This window comes from Dryobates pubescens, chromosome 15, assembly GCF_014839835.1.
Source record: "Dryobates pubescens isolate bDryPub1 chromosome 15, bDryPub1.pri, whole genome shotgun sequence".
NCBI classification, from domain to species: domain Eukaryota; kingdom Metazoa; phylum Chordata; class Aves; order Piciformes; family Picidae; genus Dryobates; species Dryobates pubescens.
The window spans coordinates 10,996,382-11,017,229 of NC_071626.1; the positions used below are offsets into that span (position 1 = coordinate 10,996,382).

Consider the following 20,848-nt stretch of genomic DNA (forward strand, 5'->3'; position numbering starts at 1 on the left):
CCATTAACTTCTCACAGGTGGAGACCAAGGTCCAAAACTACACAGCAGCAGATCCCTAGAAAGGTCTGAGAACAGCAAAAATCAAGCTGCCCCTGCACAAGCCATCTACTATATGGCTTTCTTTTTGCCACATTCAGCCAGCTCTACATTTCCCAGCTACAACCTGGTGAGGCTGCGTCGTGATGTACTTCATGAGCCTACTGGCCCGAAGGATCTCCACACAGCGTCTCACTGTGTGGAACGGATGTGCCAGCTTCAGTCCTGCTGAAGTTGTGGAAAAATTCACTGAGTACAAAGGGTCACAGCAGCATTCCTGCTTTTGGGAACCCCTCCCACCGAGGACTATCACTAGCCCTGTGTGGTGCAAGATCATTTTAAAATAACTTCCCTTAGAGAGCTCCATGGAAATCCCCTGCCATTCACCCTCTTCACGTGCTTTTTGTTCTGAGAATCAACAGTCCTCAAAGAGCAGCCTCAGAAGAGGCCACATCTGTACAGAGTTTGCTTTCATCCTCACAAGGGTTCCCAAACAATGCCAGTGCCAGCCGGAGGTTTGCTGAATGGTATGAGAACCAAAGGCTTTCTTTCCTTTCTGTTCATCCATTAAAATGTTGTGAGTCAAAATTAAGAGGACAAGAGTGGGAGCTTTTGGAGGCTGTGGTTTCTCACAAATGCCTAAAGCTAAGTACTAATGAGAAAGTTAAAGAAAAAAAAGTCTGCAACCCATCACCACAGCAATGCCACAATTAAAGACAAATCCAGTGTTCACTGCTTTACATTTATGATGTAGACAAACTAATTTAGCTAATTAGGGCTGTCTACAAAATGCATACAAAATCGTACTCCGTCCTCGAGGTTCAGTGTCAGAGGTTCTTGCTACTGAAGTCCAAAAATATACAAACGCACAGCCTGGACATTTGCTCCTCTCTGAGCACGGAATTAGCCAAGCCATCTCTGCACAGGAAGTTTTGAACATTTTCTCCATTGTCCTGCCCAAAACTGATGGGTGAAAATTGAGAAGCCCACAAGGACAAATGTATGCAAAACTCCTCTTTGATTTCAGAATTTAACAAAACAAAACAAAACAAAACAAAACAACAAAAAGTGTAAAGCTCAGCTGGCTTCTCCCACTTGAGACTAAGTTTTATCTTACAGGTTTCCAGCACTCCTAAATAGATTAAAGGATGGTTTTGTTTCTTTCAGAGGGCAAACACATATTTGTTTGCCAGTGCAAACTCCCCTGAAGTTTGGTCTATATATTTTGATAGCAACAATTTGTGCAGCACAGAAGCTCAGCAGAGAAGTTCAGCCGCTGCATTTCTGAGATGCTGGCACTTCCTCCATGAAAAATAAAGCCAGGACCACTCTGAAAGAATTCAGCAATCAGTTTTGAGAAGTAATTGAACAGCATGAAGTCTAAGGGGAGTTAAAAAGGTAGAACTGAAACAAGGAAACAAATACCCATTTTTCCAAACCAGTTTCAGCTTTGCCATTGGGCAAGCACAATGCTGATGTCACGATGGAAGGACAACACGTTTGGTGACAACAGGCAGTGGAGGTGAGCGTTGTTTCTGCTCCTCTTGCCTCACATGCTGTGCCTCCAGCTAGAGTGACAGGTGTGAGCTTCCCTGGTGAGCAAAACTTCTTTCTTTCAGACTCATTCCCATTTACCTTCATGCAGGTTTCTGCCCACATTCCAAAATCCTACCTGAATCCCACAACAGCCTCGGTGATGTGCCTGGGAAAGAAACAAATGCCTTTCTGTACTGGGCGTGGACCAGCTCACTTATCCCAAAGAACTGAAGATATTACCTCACAGATGAAATCAGTGAAATCTTTTTCCAGTAAAGGACAAACCTTTTCTCTCTAGGCAAAACAGAAGGAGTGGGTCACAGAGACCACAGCATCCTTTGCCACCCCAGGCCTGACCAAGCTGAAGAAGAAGGTTTTATGTATTACTCCAAAAGGAATTTCTCTGCTTCCTGCTGCTTACCACCCCTGGCCACTGCAGCCTGAGGCACATCAATGTGTGGGCCCAGCAAAGGAAAAATGTCACTAACTGAGCTGGTGGTTGTAAGATGAAAACAGCTGATCCACACAGTGATTTCTTCTGTCTTCCTCTGAATGCATTCACTTCAGGATCCCTTTTCTTGTTACAGCTGCAAAAGATGTAAACAGAAGGCATTCCCAGCTGAAAATAACTGCCTATGTCCTGCATGGAGCCTGCTCAACTTCCCTGCTGGTTTTGACACCTAATGGTAGACTAGGCTGTTGCTCAGTACTGTGGTCACAGACAAGGTATGAATATAGGATATTTGCACAGGACACCCACTGAATTTGTTTCTTCCACTTTGTTGGAAGCCCTAATGGCTTTAGGAAACAGAACAGGATTGTGTAAAATCTCATGGAATAAACCTCAAGAGGGGGAAAGGTACCAGTGTGGTGCCATTTTGGGCTCATGCACTAAAAACCTGGATAGGAAAGGGGTTTCTCAGAGCAGTGTCACAGTCTTGGATTATTTCCCTAACTCAAAGACAAAATCTCTAAGAATGGAACATGGAGAGGTAAAACTCATGTCAGAAAACCTCAAAGAAAGTGCAGCCCATGGAAGAAGCAGATCCATAGGGTTTTGAAGACACTTACTACCCACATTATGTCCCAGAGCACAAAAAGTAGGGGATGAGTATCTCACTTCCAGGCCATATTAGTGAAGTATTTGAATTCTTGCATGAGCCTAAGGGCTCAAAATGCTGAAAATGAGACCTATCTGTAAAATAGGACAAACTAGGCCCATAGCATAGATATTTCTCATGTGAGGTAATACATGACTTTCCAGGTCACTAGACAAAAGAAATGTAGTGTAATTACCTGTGGCTGTAGGTGAAAAATGCACCCATGCTGAATTCAGTCTGAAAAAGAGAATCAGTGGAAAATATCATATGGGAATTGTAAGACATATAGCTACATGTGATAGAGCATTTGCCTCTACAACTGGATTAAGACACTAAAGTGAGAGCGTACAAAGATAGGGCATGATCCAACCCCAGCCATGCTATCAAGATCTCTTAGCTTCCAGAGTATCCCATGGTGTAATACTGCAGACTATTGCTGGTGTCCATGTTGTGCTTGGGAATTGTTTGAGGGGAAGGCTAGAGTCAGAATGTGCCAGAGGTCACTCTGACAATTTAACAGTATAGGCAACTTAGGACCAGTGTCCTTGCTATGTCATTATTTTATTTATTGGTATAGACATACTTTGAGATACTAGCTGCAGGGTAACAATTCTCCTGTTCCTCATTCTTCTCTGTGTTCCAAGTACCTTGTGTGCTCTGGAGCATTCATCAAGATGTGCTTTTTAAAAGTATAGAAATAAAGCAGCTGCAACTTCCTGGTTCTCTCTCCTATTTCTACAGTTCTGAGTGCTGAAGAATGGCAAGAAGGAAGGAGGCAGTGACCCATTGCCCAGTAGCTTTCAGGAGCCCAGAGGGTATTTCAGATATTCCAGTGGACCATGGTATCCTGTTCTCTGTACTAGGCAGCATCCATGGTTCATTGCTTGTGGCCCTCTTCCTGCAGGCATCTGACATGGCAATGTCAGCCAAGGCTGCACAGGGTCATTGGCACAGTTACAACAGCATGAGACTTCCAACAAAACATTAGAGCCATTTCTGTGTCAGGTAGAGTATTACTTGATGAATATAGCAATAAGACTAGGACTCGCTTCTCATTTTACACTGACATAATTGCACCACTCTCAAATGTGCTATAGAAGGCTGTGAAATCACAACCAAGACCTTGGAACCATGTCTGATTCTCCTGAGCTTTGCAGTCCAGGCATGCAGCTTCATTTTATGTAAAAGATGGGGTGAGAACCATATTCACTTTGCCCTTTGGAGACAGGAAAGCACCTGCACCAGACTGCATGCTGAGGTTAAGAGACTAGCAGTAACAGAGGAATGATCCACTTCAATGAGACCTAATTACTCCTATGGTGCCTGTTGCTAAAAGTTGTTTTCCACTGTGAAGTTCAGGGAAGTTTTGTTCTCTCGAAGAAACCCCATACTGCTTATTTTGAATTCAGTGAGAATCCAGAGTCTGCCCCCAAAGAAGCAACAGTCAAGCCTGCTGAGCAAAGAGAGACCTCTGTTGGCCAACATCTTGTGAACTTCAGGGATTCTTGAAAGAGAGAATGGCTTTGAGTACTCCAGTATAACATCATAAAGCACTTCCGCACCAGCCCCCCCATGTCTCCTTGTATCTTCTACCACATCTTAGGCACTAAGTGTTTTTCCAAAGGTAACTCACCAAAAGAAAATTTCTAGTGAGTTGCCCACCCTGTCAACAACCTATATTCACCATCTCTCCTTCTGCAGTGTGTTTGTGAAGAGTGGAATATTTTGTTTAGAGAAAAACAAAGCCAAATGTACTCAATTCAGATCAAGAGGAAGAGGAGTCTTATGAGTTTCTTCTTCTCTTTCACTGCATGCCAGGAAAAAATATTTAAAGAGTTTTTCAACACAAGGGTTTGGGGGGGACGCAGTCACTCTCCCAGCAAATAAGGGAAAAGAAGAGGCTTCCCTAAAGGCAACACTGCAAAATGTTGGCTAAATGAACACCACACATTAAGAAATTAAAATTGTCTATGTACTCATAACAACCTTTTAAAAACCTGCCTGTATTTTCTGATGTGGTAGTGCAGATTTACTGACCAGGACTGCTAGATATGCCTGTGCATATGAGCATGCACAGATGCCTACACACAATTACTATATTACTTTTTTTGCTGAGCATCTGCTTATTTGAATTTGTTGATATAATTCTCACACTTCCAAGAGAATTAGAATAATATCAAACGTTCACACTCATCTTTCAAAAGCATCCTGTTGCTTATAAAGGAGAAGTTAAGTAATATTAGAGATGGAATCAATGGAAAAGGTTAATTTCATGCTTAACCTTTTCTATGACCTCTTCTAACCACAGCAAGTGTTAGAAACCCTGTAACATTGGCTTGTGGTTTGTTTGCCCAAGGATGTGGGGACTAAGTCATCTTGCTGTTGGGTTTTCTGGTTTTTTGGGGTTGTTGTGTTTTGGGTTTGTTTTTTTACTTTGGGTTTGGGTGGTTGGTTGTTTTCTGTGGATGGTTGGGTTGGTTTGGTTTTGTATCACAATATCACAGTATCACTAAGGTTGGAAGAGACCTCGAGGATCATCGAGTCCAACCTGTCTCCACAGACCTCATGACTAGACCATGGCACCAAGTGCCACATCCAATCTCCTCTTGAACACCTCCAGGGATGGTGACTCCACCACCTCCCTGGGCAGCACATTCCAATGACGAACGACTCGCTCGGTAAAGAACTTTCTCCTCACCTTGAGTCTAAACCTCCCCTGGCACAGCTTGAGACTGTGTCCACTTGTTCTGGTGCTGGTTGCCTGGGAGAAGAGACCAAGCCCTTCCTGGCTACAACCACCTTTCAGGTAGTTGTAGAGGGCAATGAGGTCACCCCTGATCCTCCTCTTCTCCAGGCTAAACAATCCCAGCTCCCTCAGCCTCTCCTCACTGGGCTGTGCTCAAGGCCTCTCACCAGCCTTGTTGCCCTTCTCTGGACATGTTCAAGTGTCTCAATGTCCTTCTTAAACTGAGGGGCCCAGAACTGGACACAATACTCATCAAAAGAGTCTTCACTCGCTAAGACATTGCTGACTTCAGTTAGTAGCAAAAATAGATGTATGCAATATCTCTATCTAGTTACTCTCCATGTTCATTCCTGTCTGAAGCTGGAAGTCTCATCTCCAGTGCTGAGTGAAATGAAAAATCCATCTCTCTAAATCTTCTTAAATCTAACCATCTGCTTTGCTCTCATTCCTGGTTCTTCCATTGCTCTCACAGATATCCAGGCCCACAGCAGTGAGGTCCCTTTCAAATTATTGCATTTTTTCTCTCCCACAAACTCCTGTAATAAGCAGCCCCATTCTTGCCAGTTCTTTATGCCACCTCCAAAGCTTCCTTGCTAAAACTTTGGCCTCTGCCCTCACAGTGTTTTGCATCAAGTGTGTTAGCTTATTCACATTGGATTTTATAAGCCTCCCTTGCCTATTACTGAAACTACTGTGGACTAAATCATCCACCTTATCCACAGCACTGATTTCACCACCCCAGCTCAGCAGAGCACTGTAAAATTTAACACATCCTAAAATTATATGTTGTCTCCTGTTTTGCTAGAAGGAGAACTGTTGTATTCCAGCTGCCATCCCATCTAACTATCACCATACTGCTTCAAGTCCTGTGTTGTGCAAAGCTGTCTTGATTCAGCTGCTATGGAACTCTTCCTGCCACAAATATCATCACTTTTCCCATCATACCCCCTATCTTCTCCTTCCTTCAGAGACCCTTGAGGATACCTATTCCTCCTCAGGACTTACTTGAGCTGGCTTGGAACCATAGGCTCTCTTTCCCCAGCAAATTATTTTTCCTTCTTTGTGCTATAATTATAATGCAGTAATGAATACACATGTGTGTGTTTTAAAGGAATCCATATCATGTGTCTTTAATAAAGCACAGATGTTAATGCTAGCACCATTGTTCAACATGTTTTGCCATGATTACTTCTTGTTTCTTGTACTATTTCTGATCTGAAAAGCAGCAGAGGGGAAGAGCTTGTCTGTCACACTCATGGGCCACCACAAAACTCTATGGGGCCACAGCATTAATCCGCTGAGGAGGCCATGCTGCATGCAGTTGGTGGTTACATCAACTCATGAGTAAGTGAATAATAGGGAGCGCTACTGCGTCACCTCCATATTTCACTATATGGCCCTGACTTTGCCATGCCCAGCAGGGCTGGCATGCAACCAATGCTGATTTTCAGCTCAGATTTTCAATAAGATAGTTCCATAAACACGATGACATCATGTCATGACATCATTGCTTTCCTGTAGGTTTGAATCAGCTTGCCTGCTATTACAGGAAATTATATATATTCGCTGCTCGTCCAACTTAATTGACACCAGGGAAGTGCCACACACATAACTTTCAGCATTTACCTCTCAAGTGCACGAACAGCATTCCCAGAATCCATTAGGTACTCACCTAGAACACACTCTGTCATCATACAAGTAAAGGCAGCTAAACAGAAAGGTCAGGTTTACAGTACAAAAGCTTGAAAAAGTCACAGTACTACTTCTAGGGTAAAGGAGAAACAAATATTACAGTACCTTGTGCTGTGGGGGCTTCTGGCCTGATTGAAAACACTAGAGCCTATGGTAATACAATTCTGGTGCCAAGAGACCTAAGTTTTGATCTTTCCATCTCCCCAGGTCCTTCCTAATATTATCCATGATGTCATTGCAACCTGTACTATTCATTTTAGCATTGACTGGAAAGTCTTTGCAGATGAAAGAATTATACTGGAAACTGGAAGTACATCAGATGAGATGAGATGCATAATGTGAACTAATGCACAAAAACTACACATGGCAGAAGGAAATCAAAAGAGACATTTTGCATTATGAACTTGGGCTACAGAACTGTGCACAAAATCACAGCCCTAAGATCAGCACCTGTCTTGAGGGACTCAGTGAAAAAAAAAAAGGAAAGTGGAAAGTGTGTTGGTTATGAGATAAATCAGTTTTCATCTAAGATTCCTCCCTTCAGATCCATTTAGATCCAACTCTTTTCTACTGCTCCACCAGTAAGAAACACAAAAACCTTTCATGTATTTACAAGGAGTACTGCAAACCTCTTTCTTTGTTGTAAAAGAGGGACAGAGCGTGAAGGGGAAAGTGTCATAGTTTGCAACCACAGGTTTTCAAATAAAGGCTAATGTATGCATACCAGCACTCACTTTTACACACCAGTGCCAAAATACTCATTAACTGAAAAGTGATCTTTGCAGTGACCCTACACACAGGGGAGAGCTCATAAAACCAAGGGCTAAAACGATATACTTTGGGCCACCACTGCTGTAAATTGGAAACAAAATCATGGCTCTCCCTTCACTCAGCTTTGCTGAGCTCTTGCTCACGCTTGACTCTAGATGGGCACCTTCATACACCAAGTTCTAGATGCATATGAAAACCTTGCTTTCGTGTAACAAGGCTTTTGTGTAACAGTCTCTGGGAATGCATTTATGGGATTTTAATTCAAAGGGTTGGGTTGTGCATACGAACCCTGTGTCTCATCTCTGAGCTAGCTTCTGCGCTATGGTCACATCCCGAAACATACAGAGATCCTGTCAACAGTTCATGCACATTTTAAAAGCATCAAAGTGGTTTTCCCCATTTCCCAAGAACAAAAGACTCCTTACAACTTAAACACACAGAAAGGCAGAGATATAATGCGTTGCATGATTTTGGTAAAAACATGCTTTTCTTATTAAAACCTGGTGCTATCATTTGATTATAGGCATCCCAATTCCCAGGAAACCTATGACTAAGTATGTGCAAATACCCGTCTCAGGGCTCTGCCCTTGTGGCTGCTGTGGCCACCCCCAGAACATCTTACCACGTCTGTGTGTGAATTGCCTCAGAGATGTGTGTATAAATCATTCTCTCTTTCTTCAGCTTCCATGTCCACTTGGGTACTTGCCAAGGATGCTGCCTGGCCACCTTATTAGCAGCAGAAATGGGACTCAAGCCACCACAGGACTTGGGTGGAAGCTCTGAGTATCTCCACTGACTCCAGTGGAGTTCAGCCTACTTCTACCACTTCAGCAAGAGCTTCCTAGCTCCGTTATCAGGTGGTTACGGACTCTACTTGCTTTAGTCCTGTGGACTATTGAGAGCTTTCAACTTCACTTAACTTCAGCACAGACTAAGGGCACTCCATTGTCACCTATTGTAAAGTGATGGTCAGTGTATGCGCTGCTCTCCCTCATAAGGCAAATCCTCTTACACAGAAATTTGGTGTAGTTTCGGTGGCAAAAGCAGATACCTGGCAAACCATGACCCAGCCTTTTCCTGGAGCTACAGTTTTCCCAGCAAGACTGCCACATATTTAGAGTCTAAAGCTGTGTTTCACACCAAGCCCTGTGCAATATGGCCGGGTCAAGTGGCTTGTGACTCCAGCATGCGCTGGCACCAGCTGGTCACCCCTACGTGTGATCAGGCCAAGCCCTACCAAGAAAGCTGAGCTCATGTTTCCAAGAAGCAAAGAGAAAAGGAGAGGCCTGCGCAAAGAACTGTCATTTGCCAGTGATTTCTTCCAGGCTAGCAGTAAACTTGGGTTGTTTATTGAATCCCACACTTTCTTTGCATGTACACAGGAAAACAGATGCTTCCCACTTCTGGGCTCCATGCTTGAGCCAGGGTCTCTCAGCAAAATTCACAGGTAGGGTATACAAACCGGGCAGCAGAGACATCACTTCCTGCCTCTGGCTGCTTTGAGCTGGTGATATAACATTATCTATCATGCACACTTTTTTGGCCTCCTTGCCAGGGTGTCAGGCTGGCTCACAGCATGTAGCTTGCTTTTCCTGTGCAGTAGGAACAGCTGCTGCCTCCGCTCATAAACAGGGAACAGAGGCCAGAGCTTGCAAGCACTTTGGCTCAAACAGTGTGCATAGGGCATGGATGACAGAACTGGGAAATGAGCCAGGTCTCCCAGAGCCTAAGCAGGTGGGTGCCCTTACTGCTAGGTTACCTTTCATCTTCCAGCATTAAAGGCCTGATACAGCCCATCCATATTCCCATCTTCAGTAAGCCTCAGGAGCAGTCCTCCGTTTGATGCATTTATGCCAGCAGCAAATTAAGTTTCAGGCTCTTACAAACAGCCGGAGAGGTGAAGGGGAAATAGAGCACAGACTCCTGTGCCTGAACATATGCTTAACTGCGGGGCTTCAGGAGGGTCACCTATCACAGTCTCTTTGCCTCTTCTTTTGAAACAGCGGGTGCTGGTCCCCGCCTGTGCCAGGACTGTGAGTTATTGCAGCTGTGTGCCCTTCTGTGGTCCAAAGAGGATTCTGCAGCTTTCTGCCTGAAGGTCCTCACAAGTGGCACAGGTTGTTTGAGAACACACTGCACTCACTGTTCCCCTTTCCTGCGACACTTCATTATATAAGCATCTGAATAGCAAAACATAGCAGCGTTCATTACTAATTTTGTTATTTATAGTGAGCTGCCACAGCTGGAGTCTGCAGCACTATTCTATCTGTAGGGCGTAGCGCCTGCCTGTCCATACAGACAATTGGTAATTAGCACAAGAACAATTTGTTTATCCATTCTCAAACTTAAATAAATAGGAGAGCCATTTATCTGTCCCAAACCAGCTCCCTCCCATTGCCAGATCTCCAGGCTAACTGCTTAATGAATAGAGATCATCACTTCAGGCATTCAGATAAAGACAAAAATTGTCTTTTAAAAGAATTCTCATTAAAGAAAATTAAATATGCAATAAAAAATACCAGGTTATGTACTGAAAGCATAGCATTTGGATGGCAAGAAGGACAAGATGAAGATCGCAGGGATATCAAGCAGAGGTGTAGAAATGGTCCAGCTGTAGAGGAGGTGTGGTGTATATAGAATAGAATAGAATAGAATAGAATAGAATAGAATAGAATAGAATAGAATAGAATAGAATAGAATTCAATACAATAGAAATAACCAGGTTGGGAAAGACCTTTGAGATCATCAAGTCCAACCTATCATCCAACACCATCTAATCAACTAAACCATGGTACCAAGCACCCCATCCAGTCTCTTCCTAAACACCTCCAGTGACATACTCTGGTTACTCCTGGCATGTGCACTTCCTATCAGTCCAGCTAGCCAGCTCTCAGCCAATCACTCCAAGTGAATCCTTGTATGAGCATCAAACTGAGCAAGAGAAGGCAGAGATGATGCTTGAAGTTCTCCCAGTAAAATCCCACATGTGCACTAAGACACACTTGCATGGTTTGGATGGCAGGACCCTGGCTGATGTAAACACCAAGCAAGACATGACATAATTTTTTTCATCTATTTTTATTGCTGATTCCAGCACTTCTTTGTTTTCTTTTATTCCCTACACCCGCCTCTGAAGTTAGAGAAGAGAGGAAGAGGCCTTATGAATAGACAGACTTTGTGAGTGTCACCCAAGTGTTGGCCCCTGTTCTCTCTCTCCTTGCCCCCACCACTGCTAATGGGAGGGAAATGGGAGCTGCTGAAGAACTGCTCACACTCACTTTAAATGCCAGAGCAGTCTGTGTGGGAAGAAAACAAACAACCCTTGTCCTTCTCACAATTAGAATGTTTTTCAGCATACTGAAGTGTTCATTTACTCAGGCTTGTAGCTGTAGCTGTTTTTACATGCATATGGGTGTACACACATACATGGAAGGAAAAGCAGTGGGTAAAAATAAAAAGGTTTTAGAGGTTACTGTTATCAGGCAGCAGAAGTGGATCAGAGTGAAGAATTCTGCTTGGCTTCCATTTCTGATCACACAGATCCCAGTGCTTATTATCCTACCACACAATCTTTATTTAACTATTTTTAAATCCTCCCGTTGACATCCAGGAAGGGGACAAAAGCTACTAAATAAAAGTAAACTATTTGAAATACAGTGGCTGGAAAGAAATAACTAATGAGGAGCTTCTTCTTCTGTCTTTCAGCTCACAACTCCAAATTTCCCTGTGGTGGTCAAGCTGGGACATGCTCATGCTGGAATGGGGAAGGTAAGTAAAAGAAAGAATATGTATAGCTCACTTAACAGAATTATACATGTGGCACAGCATTCCGGTGATTGTAACACACAGTGTGGGCAGCCAGCAAAGGGGTTAAACCTCCCCACAGCCTATCTGGGTTGCACTGGCTGTTCCTGTGGGAGAAAAGGCCTTTTTCCACTGTCACGCACCCGGAGACAAGCAGTGGTATTGGGTTAGAGGCTGTCTGGGATGTGGGAAGGGGGGTTGTGAAGAGTGGGGTGGAAAGCTGGCTGGGCTGAAGTCATTAGGCTTGTAATTTATACATTTTCTTCTCTCCTGAAAGTGGTAATGTTGTTTATTCAAGCACCTGTAATGTACAGCTATAGCCCATAGCTCTCACAATGAGAAGCAGTGGCACTGGTCTTTTTGAGCACATTGTGATGACCTTATTCAATAAAATAGGAGCCCTTCAGTTATTTTTTTCCTCCTTCCAAGGAAGAACAAGACCTTACAAAGCAGAGTGGTTGGTTGCCTGCCAAGGAATCCTGAAAAACAGTTCACTCCCCAGAAGGACCTGTTTGTTTTTCCCAGGCTCTCTGGGATCTTTATTCCCCCAGTGAATTAGCAGCCCCTGTTTCTTGGGGTGACTGGGCTCCTCTCTCTCTTTCAGTAAGGCATCAGCAGCACATTCCAGCTGCATTTTATCCTCCTCTTTCTTGCATATACCTTTTAAAAAACATACCCTTACCTGTCTAAAACTTGATTGGTTTGGAACAAGAAATTCTCATACATCATCTCTGAATCTAAACGGGTGGTACATAACTGACTCCCCTGTCACGGTGCTTCCCTAGAGCAGACAGACCTTCTCCCAGCCTCATACTTTGCCTGAAAATTATATATAGGTAAGCCAAACTTAAACTTGGTACAGCGTGTTTGCTTGTGTTCTGAAAACAGAAGCTCTTTCTGGCTTCCTGGATTGCACATGGAAACTCCCATAATCTTTCTTCCTTTGGTTGCAAGTACCCTGACTGGGTGCGAGCTGCTGGAGAGGAAGTGGGTTCAAATCCCTGGGCTAGTGGTGGAGTTGGCTTTCAGCATCAAAGTACAAACATTTAAATAAGCAGGAAATGTTTGTTGGAATACTGGTGCTGCACAAGTTAAACAGGCAGAGGTGTCATTGAATTAATTTGAGTACAGACAGCCTAAAGCTGCTTGGAGAGTGAGCCACTGAACATATCCCCAGGTAGGATTTCATTAGCAAAATCCAGTCAGGACAAACCAGGAGAAAGAAACATATCCCTGAAGAAAGCTTTGCATTTCTCTGAGACCCTGCAATCCTGAGTCTCTAGTTGATCTGCAGTTTCACCTGTAGTGCAGGGGGGGCTTCATGTATCTCTCTTGTGTACAAAGGACCCCCAGTGGCTACAGAAATGAGGGCAGAATCAAATAAAAGTACCCCAAGCTTAGCAGTGTTTCCAGACAAAACTCTCAGCAGAATATTTTGCTATTGTCTTCTGCACCAGACACCAGATCTTCTTCCACCTCTCACTTTCCCTCCATTTTTATTCTTTAATGACGTTGATTTTCACTCTCATAAATTGTAGGGAGAGGGTTTCTATTCAAACTCCAGGCACAATTGCACACAGTGGTACACAGAAGGTAAGTAGGAAGTCATTCCAGATGAAGATAGGCTGAAAGCCAGCATCTTAGAAGAAAGAATTGGTCTGAGGCCAAGTTTACTAGGGACTGCTAGCAAAGTCTGGATGTGGATTTGGGCACAGAGATTCACCACTGCTCTGTTCAGTAGATGAGGAAGGCACAGGAAGGAAGGGTTGTTGATGTTATGGTTTTAGTTTGGGTCCTTTTCCAGCCACAAGCAGCCTGAAGGAAAAGTTGAGACCAGTTAAATTAGCCTTCTTGAAGAACAAATCAGTTGGTTTAAAAGACAAGCAACAGGAATTTAATTCATGTTGGTTATGTGACAATAAGTTTCAAGCCCGAGTGGGACTGACAGAAAGAAATCTAGGCAGACTATGGATATACCAGAAAAGTAACACCTACAGGTTAAAAAACACCCTCAAACCTCCAATTAAGTAATTCAGAAGAGGCAAGTTTCCAGGAGACATAGTGGTAGCTTTAGCCATCATAATGCAAAAGCAATAAATGGTGATAAGATTATGGAGAGCTAAAGGGTTTCTTTGTACTGGTCTTCAGAAGTAGAGATGATAATAGGAAATAGCAGGTCTTGAGCTGTAAAATACATACAACATGAAAAGAGAGAGGCTTGATTTTGGTTTAGATGAGTGTAAGAAAGTAAATATTAATAAAGCACCTGCATCAGGTCATGCTTTGATAAAAGCAGTGACTGAAGAAACAAAGGATAAAATAACGAACCTATTAGCCAAAGTACACATGTGAGTAGTAAAAATAGTATTTACTGCAACAAAGGATGCCAAGATGGTGAGCCATTTATTTGTACCTATAACGGGTGCTTCAAAGGATGAGAGCATTCTGATTACGATCTCATCACCAGCAGAAATTGTCAAGGAAGTACTTACATTTTTCTTGTTATAAATGATAAAATCACATGTAATGGGAGGCACCAAGGTTTAGAAGAATGAGCAAAGATGGGAAGTCCAGACACTGTTACTCTTTATTTGTACAGAGGCAGAGGCCAGGAGCCAGAAAAACGCTGGACACAGAAAAGGCTGCTTCCCCAAAGAGCTCCACCATTGACTTGCATCTCACAGATCTTCTTCAGTTTCTCTGCATTACAGACCAGGAGGATTATAATAACTACCTGATGCTTATTGCTAATCCATGCTCATAAGGTCTTGGCACTGTAAGAAGTGTTATTTATCATTTTTCAGTAATGGCTAGAAGGAGCATCATTCTAACAGTCAGGTTTCATTTTCACGGTTTGTTTGTTTTCACAACATCTTCCCAAAATTCACTAACCACCTTTTTTAGTCAGTGGGTTGAACAGAGAATCCCTGTAGTTAAAATGAAAAATAACTGTCCTTTTGACTGTCTTTAGCTTGGAAGAGGAACAGTTAGCATTCAAGGTCAGAACCAAAAGCGGGGGCAGTACACCGTTAGTGATAAGAACGCCCTTGCCAAGTGATAAGTGCATGTAAAGTGCCGGTGGTGGTAAAGAAAACAAATTTGCAGTAGAACTCATCTAGTGTTTGAAATTTCCTTTGAGAAATCCAGAAACAACAGCCCTTCTGTTGACTTGAACAAAGAGACCAGGAACAGCCTTCACCCATAGAGCCAAGGGGGGCCCAGAAGATCCTCTCATCTGAAAACAGGACATACACTCCTCAGCCCCTCCCATGACCATCTTATCCTCCTTCCAAAACTTGGAGTCACTTAATAGTTTGCTGGCACTGTTAAGATCAAGTGTTCTGCATGCTGCTAGTCCAATACAGTATTGATACAAAGTATCTGTATCAATACTGCTTAGATGATGGTTTGCAAGGGAATCAGCGGAGGACCTTTCTCAGGTTGTATTTAAGTAGCCCAGGCTCATGGGGTTAATAGCAGTCAAGGACTCTTCCAGGGAAGCCACATATGTACAGTGAGATGTCTTTCCCTGAGCAGAACTGAACTGCTTCTTACACAGCAGTTCCTAAGAGGTCAAGGCATTTTGTGGAGCTTGTGTAGTTTGAGCCTAACTACTCCAGAAGTGATTGGAGGTCTCTATTGAACAGGCTGGGCACTACAGTGAGAAAAGAATAACACTTCTTCCTGACTCCGGATCTCATAATGCCAGAGCCCATGGAAAAGAATAAAGCTCCAAGTGTGTTAATATCTGCCATTTGTGTGCTAACATGACCCTAAAGTGCCCTAGGAACAGAGCCCAGCGCTGCAAATTCACTCAAAGAGCCTCTTCACCTCTTCCTGATCAGATCATGAGAAGGAAGAAACTGCCAGATCTGCAAAGAGAGAGAAAACAGTATCTGTTCCCGTGCTTTATACATATTTATACAGATTTAATAAATATACATATTGCTACTCTTACTTTATTTTTAGACCTCTCTAATTAGGCCAGTTGAAGAGTCACCTCCTGTCCCCTTCTGCCCTATAATTATGAAAACACCTCCTCAGTGCAAATCCTGGCTCAGATGAATTTATTACATTGTAGAAGAAAAACTTGTTGTTCATAATAATGTGGTCAGAGCTATTTTCTCTCTTACTGGATGGGAAAGACTTCTCTACTTTTTTTTTAAACTCTTTTTTCCCCCCTCTCCTGGTATAAATATAGCACAAACTAAACAGAGCCACTCTGTAATGTAAAAATACTGCAAGCTTTTTATCAGGAAGGACAGCTCGTCACCTTGTCTCTCTCGGGACTGGAAATAGAATGTTCCAAAATTGAGAGCTTTGAAAATCCAGTGTGCTAAAGAGGAAAGGAAGGGGAAAGGGCTGCCTTGGTTTGTCAAGGAACAAATATTTTCTTTTACAGAGGACAAATAATGACTTGACATGTAACATTCATAACGGAGCAGCCCAATCAGTGTGTCCCCACTGACTCATGAGCGAGGAGGTACCACCCGTCTTGAAAATAGCAAAAGCATCCCCATTTCTTGCACATCAGTCTGGAAGCTCTTGCTGGGCACAGAAAATGGTGACTGATGCAGGCCTGCCAAGACCTGGGGCTGGGAGCCGGTCTTTGTTAGGAAGTTAGCAGCAATGGCAAGGTTTGATGAATTAAAAGTAGAGTAACATCTGGAGAACTTCTGGGTGAGGGTAATAAGGAAATGCAGAATCTCCTGTGTCTTTATTATTTTGAGGTAGGTCAAAGTTAGGCCTAACCTGAATGTGTGCTGATTAGATCAGGTATTTTCTGAGAAGGGGTTTATAATTTGGGTTAAAGGAAAGGAGAGACTCAGGAAACACTCTGTGCAGAGACATTCCTGAAGACCTGCTACCCAAAAATGGTAAAGTCACTACAGAAAGGGTAAGTACAGGTCAAAATGGAAGAAAAATCATAAGTTTTGTGTGGCCATGCCAATTTCTCTGGAGAAAACACTCAGACTGTGCATTTTCACAAGTCTACTAAGACTCAGTCAAACATCACACTGCCAAGCCCAGTCCTGGCTCAGCTGAACCTTCCTCTAACCCCAGCTTGGACACAAAAACTGCTATTGCAAACCATCTCCAAAGTGGTGTGGGTTTAACCTGTAAGCCAGGGTTAACTCTGGATGACACTCAGAGAAGCAAGGCTAGGGCAGCCCTTACAGACTCCTATAATTATGCCACTTGGGCTGTCTGACAATGTTTTCATGTGGCCACGTCACTAATGAAAGCAAAAGGGGACTGTAAGGCAATCTTTTGCAGTTCTTAAGGTAAAGATGAAAGAGGAGTGTCATAACTCTGTGACACTGGTGTCCTGGAACATCTGGCATATACAAGAGGCAATAGATTTGAGAACTGCAAGGCAGAAGAAGGCAGAAATATCTACCCAGGTCCTTCACTGCAGGAAGCTGTGCTCAGCGGTGGCTCAAACTGCATGGAAAATATCCATGGTGGATTTTTAAGAAATCCAGGATCCATCTTCCAAAATCCTGTCTTGCAGGCAGGCCTCAAAAGAAGGTCCACAGCAGGGATGTGTCAGAAATGTTTCTTATTGATCTGTCCCTCCAACCACCTTCCAGCCAAGGGCCAGAAGATCAGTGCCTCTTGGGCAGGTTGAGGATGGAAACAGGTGCCAGTTGCAGGTCTTTTATCATCAGCATCTGAGATGCCATCAAATGGCAAAGGGTCAGTCATACCTGTGTATGTCCCCAGGAATCCAGGTAGACTCCCCTCTCCAAAGAAGGAAGAGGGAGCATGCTGTGGCATAGCCAATGCATGGATTAGAGAAGAGACCTAGCAGGGAAGCAGAGACTATCCCAGGGAGATTTCTTACCCAGAAAAGGCATTTGTCAACACACTGGACCAAACTCTTCACAACAGGTCACTAAAATGCTACAGCAAGCAGCAGCTGATGCCTCCAGAATGAATCTATTGCTGCTCAAACAGCCAGCACAGCTAAGCAAACAGGCCATCAGGGCAAGGTCTGTGTTTGTATGTGATGTTTGCTCTCCTCTATGCAGCTAATGGGCTATTGCACTTACCTTAAGAAGGTTGAAAAAAAAATACAACAAACAAAAAACCCCACAACACAAAGAGAGAGAGAGAGAGAGAAATGGCTTCCTGTTGATCTCTTTCCAGCTTCTTTTCTCAGTTTCATGCATTGGTCAACCTGCCATTTTAGAAGACATTTTTAGCTCTTACTAGATAAATTGGTAACTGTTTGCTCTAGAATGATTTTCAACAGTCCCTTCTTGAATAAATGCCCTTTGGCGTCACACTACATCCACCCTGGCTTTGGTTATCTCTAGGGTTTTCCCTCCGGCTAAGAGAATGGATAGTTTATTGACATGTAAAAGGGTTACAAGGCAGGAGGAAATGAATTATACAAAATTCAAAAGCAGAAAGCTAATAAAATGGTGGGCTTGATAGATAAGGCAGAAAAAAATAAATCTAATTTGCCTGTAACTTGAGTGCTTCCTGTTTATGAAGTAATAACTGTACTCTGGAGCAAACCAGCATTAACCCAGGACACGGCTGCTCTGTTGTCAAATCTGGCTGGCTCTAACAATTAACAAATGGTGGCTCCGATTTCAGCTTTGGTGTAGTGATTATTTTGGTGTCTGATGGGAAATAAGGCTGTGATCTCCTAAAAGGGGACCACTGTGAAATGCTCTCTCTGAGAAACCCATGGGAAGGGCTCTGGCACTGACTAGGGGAGATGGCGGAACTGTTTCCTGAGGATTGTGTGCAATGGTGCAGCACTGTGGGAGTCATCTTTGTTTTCCATTTCTTACTTTCTGTCCTTGGTGAATCCCCCACTCTTTATGTACCCAACCAAAAATCCTCAGGCCCAATTATTTTCTCTCTCCTCATAAAAAGGGGGTGATGAAGAGGAGGAAGAAATGAGCCCTTCCTCTCCATAGCATGCCGTATTTTTGAGGAAAAAATCCCATTTAACCAGAAAAACATACAGCTCTTTTCTAGCAATAACAATACAGTCCAATTTCAGTCTGGAGAGCAAAGCAGCATCCCATCCTCTGCTTCTGAGGGGCATTGGCTGGGAATGCAAATATTTCATCTGGGTCTCAAAGACATCTGTTGCACAAGTGCAGCACTTTGTTTCAGATCCCACAAATTACTTTGTTCCAAGTAGGTCATTATATCATAACTTTTGTCTTTTCCCACTGCCAAAGGGGTCCAGGAGAATACATCATCATACCGTGTGTTGCCTGCTCATGCAGTCCCTCATGCAGTCACCTCATCTGGGTGGGACTGTCTTGCTTGATGTCATTCAGCACAGCTCACCTCTTATCTATGCAACAAAAATACTCAGGCCCAACACATCCTGCATTGTTGCCCCCAATATTCTACAAGCCGTGCCCAGGCTGGAAGTTCCCCCCATGTAAGGTGCTCCCTGGGACATTCCTACCACCTCACCCTGCCCTGTCATGCCAGGAGCAGCCAGCATGATATGTAGCCCCATTCATACGTAGAGAGCAACACAGCCCAGACACGGCTGCTTCTCCTGGATGACATGCAATGGTCACCTCTACGTTTCCCCTTTCTGTTTGTTGTTCCCTCATTTTACTTACCCTCCCACCCCACGGACTGTCACCTTCCCCTGCTCCTCTTCTCACTGGTCCCTAAATAGTGAGAGCATGGCTTTCAGCAAAGCAAAAGGGCAGAGGTCTAGGAGTACTTAGCATTCAGCAAAACAAGCAGCAAAGACCAGGTTTTTTTTCTTCTTATTCAGGCATCTAGAAATGGTCATGGGTCAAACTAGTTGCACTTTTCACCTTCCCAAAACCTGTCCAGTTCTCCAGAGTTTTTCTGTACCAGGATGTGGCTGCATCTTTGGCTCATGTTACAGCTGGCCCTTACACAAAACCGTCTAACGGAATCAAACAGGTTAGAAACAAGCTTGCTCTGTTCTCTAGTGAAGATGGCTCCTGCCCTCTCATGGTTGAATGCAGATATGTAAAACCACTTGTTTATTCTTTGCAAAGAGACACCAAATACCATTGCATGAGTTTCCTTCAGCTGACTCCACTTAGTCTGGCATCACCCTCCTTTAACACACACACACACACTGACACAACTGGGACTCTCTTATGGGGCAGAGACTTTTGTCACAAGTAAGTACACTGAGCAAAGCAGGGTTGTGATCCCCAATTCTGGTCTCAAAATGTTACTAAACCACAAAGTGTAGGTAATATATAAAGGAAGTCACTCACATGCTCACCTTTTTTACACAGTGTTGGTCTTTTTTCCCACCAACTAATCCACCCTTCCTGCATCCATCTGACTCTAAGGCACAAGACTTGCATGTGTTTCTTTGATGCACCGAACAAGCATCTGCCAATAGACTAAAGGTCAGGATTGATAGTGTGAATGAGATGAAGCTGTCCACTGTGTTCTTGTTACCTGCTTGTTCAGTTTCCCTCTCCCCAAATCAGTGAGCTTTTGCAAAGACTTGATCATGTCATCAGATGTTCTACTGTTTTGGTCCTTCTTTCAGTCTACTGATTTTTTTATAAGATATAGAGCATTTCTCAAAACTGAATACAAATCAGTGAAAAGTCAGCTTCTCATAGATTCATAGAGTTGTTTCCACTGGAAGAGACCTCTAAGATCAACAAGTCCAACTGTCAACCTAACACCTCCATGGCCATTAAACCATTTGCCAAGTGCCATGTCTACAAGCTTTTTGAACACCTCCTGGGACAGTGACTCCGCCACCTCCTTGAGAAGTTCATTCCAATGCCTGACCACTCTTTCAGTAAAGAAATTCTCCCTTATCTAAACCTCCCCTAGCACAACTTGAAGTCAGTTCTTTCAATCACTTGATACTAGGGAGAAGAGACTAAACCCCACCTCACTACAACTTTCAGCTAGTTGTAAAGAGCAAGAAGGTCTTCCCTCAGCCTCCTCTTCTCCATCCTCAGTTCCCTCAGCCACTTCACATATGACTTGATCTCCAGGCCCTTCATCAGCTTCTTCTTTGCCCTTCTCTGGACACACTCCAGCAACTAAATGTCTTTCATGTAGTAAGGGCCCCAAAACTGAACACAGTATTTGAGGTGCCGCTTCACCAGTGCCAGGTACAGGGCCACAATCACTTCCCTACTCATGCTGGCCACACTATTCC

General features: G+C 43.5%; 1 protein-coding gene across 2 annotated transcripts in view; it reads left to right on the plus strand.

The window, feature by feature from the left end:
* SYN3 (synapsin III) overlaps positions 1-20,848 on the plus strand; it is a 196,851-nt gene that overhangs the window by 154,695 nt on the left and 21,308 nt on the right. For both annotated transcript variants that reach the window (XM_054167914.1, XM_054167915.1), the window contains one exon: positions 11,587-11,649. In XM_054167914.1, coding sequence (XP_054023889.1) covers positions 11,587-11,649 — 63 coding nt within the window. The remainder of the gene's footprint in view (positions 1-11,586; positions 11,650-20,848) is intronic.